A 9,315-nucleotide genomic window follows, 5' to 3' on the forward strand; every position below is an offset into this window, starting at 1 on the left:
ATCTAACAACAACAATAACAACTGATAAAGATCAAAGACCACGGCCTTCGGTATGGATTGCATCTCAATGTCAAGAAAACAAAAATCCTCACCACTGGACCAATAAACAACATTCTTATCAAGGGAGAAAAGTTTGAAGTCGTCAAGGACTTCATTCTTCTTGGATCAACTATCAACACTCATGGAAGCAGCAGTCAAGAAATCAAAGGCAGTGTTTTGTTCTGCTGTGCAGAGGGTCGCTATGAGTCGGTACCGACTCGATGGCACCTAACCACAACAAAAACAATTATCTTTTGTATTTAAACAGTGGGCACTGGGCTAAGAGGGAACGCAGCAGCATGGACCTGGGGAACAGAGGTCTAGTCAAGAGAAGGACCAGGAGTTCTACTTCTGAGGTCAAGAGATGGACTTGTGGCAGAAAGGGGCATGGTGGAGCTGACAATGAGGGGAGGGAGTTCATACCCATGTGAGTCTCTACCAGTTATGAGCACAGTGATTTTAGGCAAGTTATTTAATTCTCCATTATATCTACCCCCTAGGGTTAGCCTAGGGATTAAAGTACCATGGATTGCCATAAGAACAAACAAATCTGTGTTGGAAGAAGTACAGCCAGAATGCTCCTTAGAAGCCAAGAGTTCGTCTCTCATACTTCAGATATATTATCAGGAGGCACCAGTCCCTGGAGAAGGATATCAGGCTTGGTAAAGCGGACGGACAGTGAAAAAGAGGGAGACCCCCAATGAGACAAAATGGCACGTGAGCAACAACAATGGACTCAAATGTAGCAGCGATTGTGAGGCTGGCGCAGGACCAGGCATGGGGTCACTCTGACTCAGAACCCACTAGATGGCACCTAACAACATCAACAATAAAATAGATGCTACGTGTAAAGTCCTGGTGTGGCGCTGTGGGTTAATGAGCTGGAATACAAGGTCTGTTTGAACCACAAGGTTGGCGGTTCAAGCTCACCAGCTGCTCCTCAGAAACCCTATACAGAATCGCTATGGATCGCAACCGACTTGACATCACTTAACACCAACAACAAATGTATGAAGAACCTAGTAAGGTGACTAGCAAGGAGCCTTAGTAGCGTAGTGGATGACAAGCTGGACTTCTAACTACAAGGTCAGCAGTTCTAATCTACCAGTCAATACTCGGGAGAAAGGTGAAATTTTCTGCTCCCATAAAGATTTACATCCTTGAAAATCCTAAACAGGGGTGCTGTGAGTCGGAACCAACTTGGTGGCACACCACCACCACTACCACGGTGGCTAGCACATAGTGTTTGTTAGGTGTTACTCCTAGTGTGGCGCTATTAGATCAGCACTGGACTGTGAACCAAAATGTCAGTGGTTCAAACCCACCAGCTACTCCTCGGAAATCTTACACAGGGTCACTATGAGTCAGAAGGAACCAGACGGCACTTAACAACAATCTGTGGTAGCAAGCTTCTAAAATGATTCAAACTATTTCACACCCTTGAGCAGTCTTCCCCTACATTGAATAGCTGACCCATGTATCCAATAACATGTTGCAGAAGTGATGGAATGTGACTTGGCGACTTTATAAAAGACATTGCAGTTTCTCTTTGCACTGGGGGTGTGTGGTGGAGGGTTCAGCTGCCGTGTTGTGAGGCCACTCAAGCTAAGAAAATGCACCTGTGCTATTGTAACCCACTGTGATTTGGGCATATTTGTTACAGCTGCGTAACAACAGCCCGGTGTTTCTCACACCTGAGTGTGCACAGAAAGCACTCGATTCTTGTCACAGTGCACATTCTGATGAGGAACTGAAGCTTCCAGCCAATAGCAAGTAAATAAGCTATCCTGAAAATGAACCTTCCAGTCCTCATCCAGGTTTTAGAGGAGTAAACATCCAGCCAACAGCTTGACTAGAATTCATGAGCGGCCCCAAACCACAAACCAGAACCATCCAGCTAAATCATTCCAAAATTCTTGGCCCATAAGAACTGGCTAAGATAATAAACATTTATTGTTATAAGCCACTAAGTTTTGGGGTAATTTGTTATGTGGTGATAGATAATTAACACCCTTTTATAGTAGCATGTCAAGGAAAAGTGGGAAAGAAGGATACATAAATGGAGTGGTAATGGATTAGGTGTCCTTGTGTGGCACTGTGGGTTAATGCGCTGGGCTGCAAGTGGGTTTGAATCACAAGGTCTATGGTTCAAGCTCACCAGCTGCTCCTTGGAAACCCGATACAGGGTGGCTATGGGTCAGTACTGATTCGGCAGCACATAACAACAATGGGTTATCATTTGATTCTTATCTTGGAAGAACACTGGGCCCAGTTTTATTAGTAAGTCTGAATCAAGAAGGTGTGGAGTCCTGGGGTGGCGCTGTGGGACAAAGCGCTGCACTGCAAGGTTGGTTTGAACCACAAGGTTGGCAGTTTGAATCTACCAGCCGCTCCCTGGAAAGCCTATACAGAGTTGCTATGAGTTGGAACCGACTTGATGGCACGGAACAACAACAACAATCAAGAAAGTATATATATTAAAGGGCAATATGGTCTAGCATTTCCCTTTAAAAATGAATTTTGTCCTAGGACACAGTTAAGTTACTTGGAAACAGTTGGATCCCTTATGGGGCGGGGTTTCTTTAAGCTTTGTTTGGTGGGATCTACAAAGTCTTTCCAGAGCTTGTCAAGTAGCCTCTGACTCATGGCAACCCCATGTGTGTCGGACCAGACTGTGCTCCACTGGGTTTCCAGTTGCTGGTTTTTCAGAAGTAGATCACCAGGCCTTTCTTCTGAGGTGCTCCAACCTTTTGGTTAGCAGCCAAGTGTGTTAACAGCACCCCCCAGAGATTCCAGAGTAACCTTCTAGTTGGTCTTGTTACTGAAGCGGCACTAGTCCCTAGAGAAGGACATCATGCTTAGTAAAGTGGTGGGGGTAATGGGTGTGTGCAGTCGAGTCAGTTACAGCTTGTAGCGACCCTGTATCGTGTTTCAGAGGCTGTAAATCCTCGTGTGAGCAGAAAGCCTCATGTTTCTCCTGTGGAGAGACCTTGTATTTAACAGTCTAGTTCGCTCTCCACTATAGTACCAGGGCTCCTTTGGTAAAGTCTTTGAAAAAGAGGAAGACCCCCAATGAGCCGGACTGGCAATGGTCCCAACCCTAACAACAGTGTGACGATGGTGCAGGGCCTGGTGGTATTTTGTTCTGTTGTGTCTAAGGTCTCTAAGATTTGGAACTGACTCAACAGCACCTAACAACAACAACGACAACCAGATGCCCATACGTTAAGAAGTTACACCAGTCTGGGGTGGAGAAAGTGACGTTTTCTCAGCCCCTGTGTGAGCTTCCAAAAGGTTCCCGCCGCTCCTTCCAGTGGTGCTTTCCCCTCCCACACACATGTGCTGATGAATACTCAGCTGCAGACCTGAGGGGGATCCTATGCAGATTTCTGGAACCCGCTCTGCCTCTGTGCATCTCTCTCCTCTCTAGTAAACCCAAGTATCTCCTCAACCCAGGGAGACCACTGGGCTCTGCTGAGGCTCCCTCCCGGGCTGTGATCTGGAGACTCCAGGAAGTTAGATGGGACAATGATAGGGCTTCTCTGGTTTGTTTCCCCTCTTGTTGGGGTCACTGTTGTATATATGTATCATTATTTCATTTACTTTGTCTATGGGCTTTTTTGCTTTGTTTTGTTTTGTTCTTTGGTTGTAAATCTGGTTCTTATTCCTCCATCTGCGCTGTACGTTTCCCCTCCCTCTCTCATCACCGAGGCCAGTGTTGCCATGACATCTGTTGGCCTGGGTCTCTGAGGGGCTTCAGTGAGCACAGCTCCTACTGACCCATGCTAGACACAATGTGGTAGCAAGAAATGAGTCACTGAGATGATTTGTTACAGCAGCAGAACCCAGCCTAGTTCAAACTTGAATGTGCACATGAAATGCCTGGGCATTTGTTAAAGCACAGACTCGGATTCAGGAGGTCTGGGGTAGAGTCTAAACTGTGTTTCTTACAGGGATCCAGGTAATGTGGCTGTCTCTACACCAGGGGCCAGACTTTGAGCAGCAAGGGTCTAGCTCATTCTAAGTGATGCCCAAACCCAGGTCTGTCAGAACCCCTCCCTAGAGAAGGTGGAAATTAAGAAGGCTTGAGGCATGGATGGGATTTACCAAGCAAACCCAGGGAAGGAAGGTAGGGGCCCAGCTCAATCTGTTCATCCCTATATTCTTGGTACCTAGAGCAACACAAGAGTTCACCGGAGATGCCCAAGAAATATCCAAGAATCTTATGAGTTCTCAAAGAGCCTGGCGGGGGAAATTGCAGATTGAGGCAAAGGAGGAGGTAATGGTCAGGCACCCTGGGTACAGCCCGTGGATTCATATGGAGACCACTGGAGGGTCACGTTTAGCTCCCTGCTCTGTTGGGCTTTTATAGCCTTGGACACACACGCTGCTCCACACTGGGGTACTTTAAGAGCATTGTGCCCCAAACAGATTCATTGTCTTCTCCCCACATTATCTGCTTCCCTCATTTGTTTCTTTCTCTACTGATGGATGGTGCCATCCTCCTCAGGTCTCCAGATGTGTCATTTACGACTTAATAAAACCCCAATGGACTTCATTCCAACTTAGAATAATACCTTAACCCCTCTCAGTGTCTGGGCCCGGTCTCCCTCTCACCTGGTCCACTCTACTCCAAAAAATCAACCCTGTTCCAGCCTCAGGGCCTCTGCACTGGTATTCATTGCCTCAGTTACCACTCTGGGGGCCCCTAGCTGGCTTTTCCCCACTTCCTCAGAGATCCCACCTTCATCCACTAAGCTATCTCCCATGGCCTCAAGCACCTCCCAACCACACAGCCCAGCCGAATGTTCTTCACAGAACCTCTTATTCCCTAAAACTAGCTTGTTTATCTGTTTACATTGTTTTCTGTCACCCTCTCCTCAATGGAAGCCCTAAAACACAAGAGTCTTGACTATTTTGCTCAGGGCTCTATACTTAGAGCCTAGTACAGTGCCTAGGAGCTGGTAGCTGCTCAGTAACAGTGTTAAGTGAAAGGATGAATCTAGGCTCTGAAGAAACAGTTGTGCCCTGTTTGGGGTGGACCAGGAGCTGGCTGACCATCTCCACACCCAAGTACTTTAGCATCAAACTGCCTCTGTCGGTCAATTAGAAGAATGTTCTCACTCAGGCCCAAGTGAATTGGGGTAAAAATGGATGCCTTAGAGTGGTGACCACATTTTGTCCACGACAGTGTTTACAGTCACATCAAACTGGCTTATGGGACTGCCTGGACTACTCCCTGGTGGTGTAGGTTCTCAGTCTGTCTAGCTAAGAGATTTGTTTCAATACCTGCTGCATTCTGACACTGAGCCAGGCAGGCCCTGTCCTAGGAACTGAATCATAAACAAGCCCCTCAGGAGGGTGAACTCTGTTTTTCCAACACTCAGACTGTATCCCAGATCAGTGAGAAGAAGTGCGATGGTTGATTGGTGATGCCTGCCATGGTCACAAACCAAGGAGGGATGGCAGCTTTCAGGCCCAACTCTGGCAAGAGCTCACCTGAGGTGATGGCATTGTCCCTCCTTAAGTTCTCGCCCTCGTTCTTCAGGGAGGTGATTTCTGAGTTCCGCTCGGACAGGGTCTGGCATAGCACCTGGCTGTAGCCTTTCTGTAGGGCACTGATCTGTGGAAGGAGGCAACACACAGTCAGAGGGGGGCGGTCTAGGTCTGCAAAGCACACGAGTGTGTCCTCTAAATTGGACAGAAAGGTTCTGATGACTGATGTTGATTGAGGTGCTGGGGAAACCAAACGTTTTAGGGTGAACTAGTGGAAAAGAAAGACACAAGTTCTTTCAGTGACACCCGCTTGATATGCAATCCAAACATAAGCCGTATCTTTGTGTCCACAAAGGCCCCAGGCGCAGCTGCCGCTGGGAACACCTGACTCCTTAATGTGCACTCTAACCACCTTTGGACTCTCAGCCCAGCAACACCGATCTGAGACAGAGCCAAGTTCAAGAGAGGGAAACGGATTATACAATTAATTCGGCTGCTAAACAAGAGGCTGGATGTTTGAGTCCTCCCAGAGGTACCTCAGAAGAAAGGCCTGGTAATCTACTTTCTGGAAAATCAGCCACTGACAACGTCAAAGATCACAGTTGTACACTGTCACATATGGGGTTGCCATGAGTCAGAGTCTGCTCAGTGGTGCTTATTTAAAAAAAAAAAAAAAATTGGTTAATGATAATGACAATAGCTATAATTTATAGAAGAAACCCTTGGTGGTTTGAACTCACCCAGCATGTCGGCAGAAGAAAGCTCTGGTGATCTGCTTCTATAAAAATTGGTTGTTGTTGTTGTTAAGTGCCATTGAGTTGGTTCCAATTCACAGTGACCCTGTATAGGGTTTCTGAGGAGTTTAAACCACTGACCTTGCAGTTCAAACTGACCTTGCAGTCCAGGGCTTTAACCCACAGCACCACACCAGGACTCCTAAAAACTCTATGGCAGGGGGTAGGGAAGAGAGAGCGGGGGGTGGGTTGTATTCTGTCACATGGGGTCACTATGAGTTGGAATTAACTTGATTTCATTCACCAACAACACCATTATCTCAAAGAACACACCAGAATTGTCTAAGTCCACCGATGCTACTTTTTCAATAGATCCACACAGCATCCTCAAAGGCCAACATTGTTGTCTAGTGCCATTGAGTCAGTACCAACTCATAGCGACTCTACACACAACAGAATGAAACACTGCCCGGTCCTGCACCAATCTCACAATCGTTGCTAAATTTGAGCCCATTGCTGCTGCTACTGGGCCAATGCATCTCATTGAGGGTCTTCCTCTATTTTGCTGACTCTCCACTTTACCAAGCATGATGCCCATCTCCAGGGACTGGTCTCTCCTGATAATATGTCCAAAGTATGAGAGATGAAGTCTGGCCATCTTGGCTTGTAAGGAACACTCTGGCTGTACTTCTTCCAACACAGATCTGTTGGTTCTTTTGGCAGCCCAAGACACTTAGTATCCTCCTCCAACACTATAACTCAAATGCATCAGTTCTTCCACAGTTTCCCTTATTCAGATATTAATATTCCCATTTTGCAAGTAAGCAAAAATGAGATTGAGAGCGGGGAGGCTGCTTGCTCAGGTTCACCTGGCTGGTCAATCCAGTCCCGTTACTGCCAGTTCTTTCCACCTGACCACCTGGCTCTGGAAACCAGTATGAAAAGCTGGAGGCGCTAAGCACAGCACAGATGCGGGAGCCACACTGATTCTGTCCCTGCCACTGACAGGCTGCGAGACCAGGGGGAAGGCGCCAAATTTGGTCTCATTTTTTCCATCTGTCAAGAGCTGCTGGTGGTTGGTGTCAGTCACTGCTGAGTGTCCATGAGAGACTCTGTGCTCAGTGGAACAAATGCTGCCTGGTTCTGCGCCATCCCCAAGGCCAGCTGCTGAGTGGACTGTTGTGACCCACAGTGTTTTCATTGGCTGATTTTCAAAAGTAGATAGCCAGGCCTTTCTTCCTAGTCCATCGTAGTCTGAAAGCTCCACTGAAACCTGTTCGGCCTCACAGCAACACACCAGCCTCCATTGATAGAGGCGTACTGGCCGGACATCGAACCCAGGTCTTTTGCATGGAAAGCAAGGATTCTACCACTGGACCACCGACCCCTCACATCCCCATCTCATGTCGTTGGGTTGCTGTCAAGCAGTTTCTGACTAACCATGTGACAGAGGAGAACTCTTCCATAGGGTTTTCTAGACTATAATCGTTACTGGAGCAGATCGCCAGGTCTTTCTCCCGCAGAACCGTTGGGTGGGTTTGAACTGCCAACTTTTTGGATAGCAGCTGAGTGTTTAACCACCGTGCTACCCAAACCAACAAGCAAACTCATTGCCACTGAGTTAATTCCTACTCCTAACAACCCCACAGGACAGATCGGCACTGCCCCATAGGGTTTCCAAGGCTGTAAATCTTTACTGAAGCAGACTGTGACATCTTCCTCCCAAGGAACAGCCGGTGGGTTCCCACTGCCAACCTCTGGGTTAGCTGCCAAGCTCCTTAACCACTGCGGCAGCCTGTTGTGCTTTTAACCTCATGGGGTTGCTAAAAAAGGATTTTTAAATAAATTAACATATGTAAAGGTGCTTTGAACCATGCCTGGCACATGTGATTCTTGCCTCACCTGATTACCCGCATTGTGTTTGAGCTTCATCTGGCTCAGCTGATTAAAGCTGCTAACCAAAGGGCCAGCAGTTCGACCCCACCAGCCGCTCCTCGGGAGACAGAGGAGGCTGGCTGCCCCTGTTGAGATCTGCAGCCTTGGAAACCATAAGGAGCAGTTATCTTCTGTGACTCTGAGTGAGGGCTTTCTCTTTTCTGTTTTGGAAAGAGTAGATCGGTAATGTTAGTATCTATAAGTCTACTCTAGGCTCATACACACTTGTGTGACTGGTATCAAGAGGAAACACAAGACTCCTTGCTAACGGTCATATCCTGTCACACCAAACCAAATCAACCCCACTGCCGCCAAGTTGGTTCTGACTCATAGTGGTACTACAGGGAAGAATCGCCCCATAGGATTTCTGAGGTTTGAAATATTTAAGGAGGCAGACTACCTCATCTTCCTCCCCCAGAGCTGTGCTCCTTTTTCATGTCAAAGGCCTAAAAAATGACCCCCACTGCCACTGAGTCTGTTTCAACCATAATGACCCTACACAGGGCTTCTGAGACTGTACATTTTTATAGGGTTAGGCAGCTTCGTCTTTCTCCCTTGAAGCAGCTAGTGGTTTTGAATTGCTAACCTTGTGGTTACTAGCCCAATACACCACCAGGGGTCCTTTATTAAATATATGATTTGTTCTGACTTACAGGTGTCTGCACACCTCCATTCTGGTGACTATAGGGGTGCCTGAGCAAATGGACACCCCACCCCCTCCCCTGGAGGGTTCTACTACTCGCATGTGCACAGATCTCCTCGAAATTTAAAGTGACACTTTCCATTTAAAACCAAATGGCCACCACTCGTCTGTCAGTTGTGAGTTGCTGTGATTCTGAAAGCTATTCCACTGATATTTTTAAAAAACCAGCAGGGTCACCCATGGTGGACAGGTTTCAGATGAGCTTCCAGACAAAGACAGACTGGGAAGAAAGAGTGATGAACTACTTCCGAATATTTAGTCACTGAAAACCTTATGAATAGCAGAGAAACACTGTCAGATATAGTGCCGGAAAATGAGCCCCTCAAGTTGGAAGGCACTCAAAATGCGAATGAGGAAGAGCTGCCTCCTTAAAGTAGAGTTGACCGTGATAACGTGAATGGAGTAAAG

General features: G+C 47.2%; 1 protein-coding gene across 1 annotated transcript in view; it reads right to left on the reverse strand.

The window, feature by feature from the left end:
• FHAD1 (forkhead-associated (FHA) phosphopeptide binding domain 1) overlaps positions 1-9,315 on the reverse strand; it is a 216,523-nt gene that overhangs the window by 124,090 nt on the left and 83,118 nt on the right. Inside the window, exon 6 of the mRNA XM_006866421.1 lies at positions 5,539-5,662. Coding sequence (XP_006866483.1) covers positions 5,539-5,662 — 124 coding nt within the window. The remainder of the gene's footprint in view (positions 1-5,538; positions 5,663-9,315) is intronic.

This window comes from Chrysochloris asiatica, unplaced genomic scaffold (genome assembly GCF_000296735.1).
Source record: "Chrysochloris asiatica unplaced genomic scaffold, ChrAsi1.0 scaffold00090, whole genome shotgun sequence".
NCBI lineage: Eukaryota > Metazoa > Chordata > Mammalia > Afrosoricida > Chrysochloridae > Chrysochloris > Chrysochloris asiatica.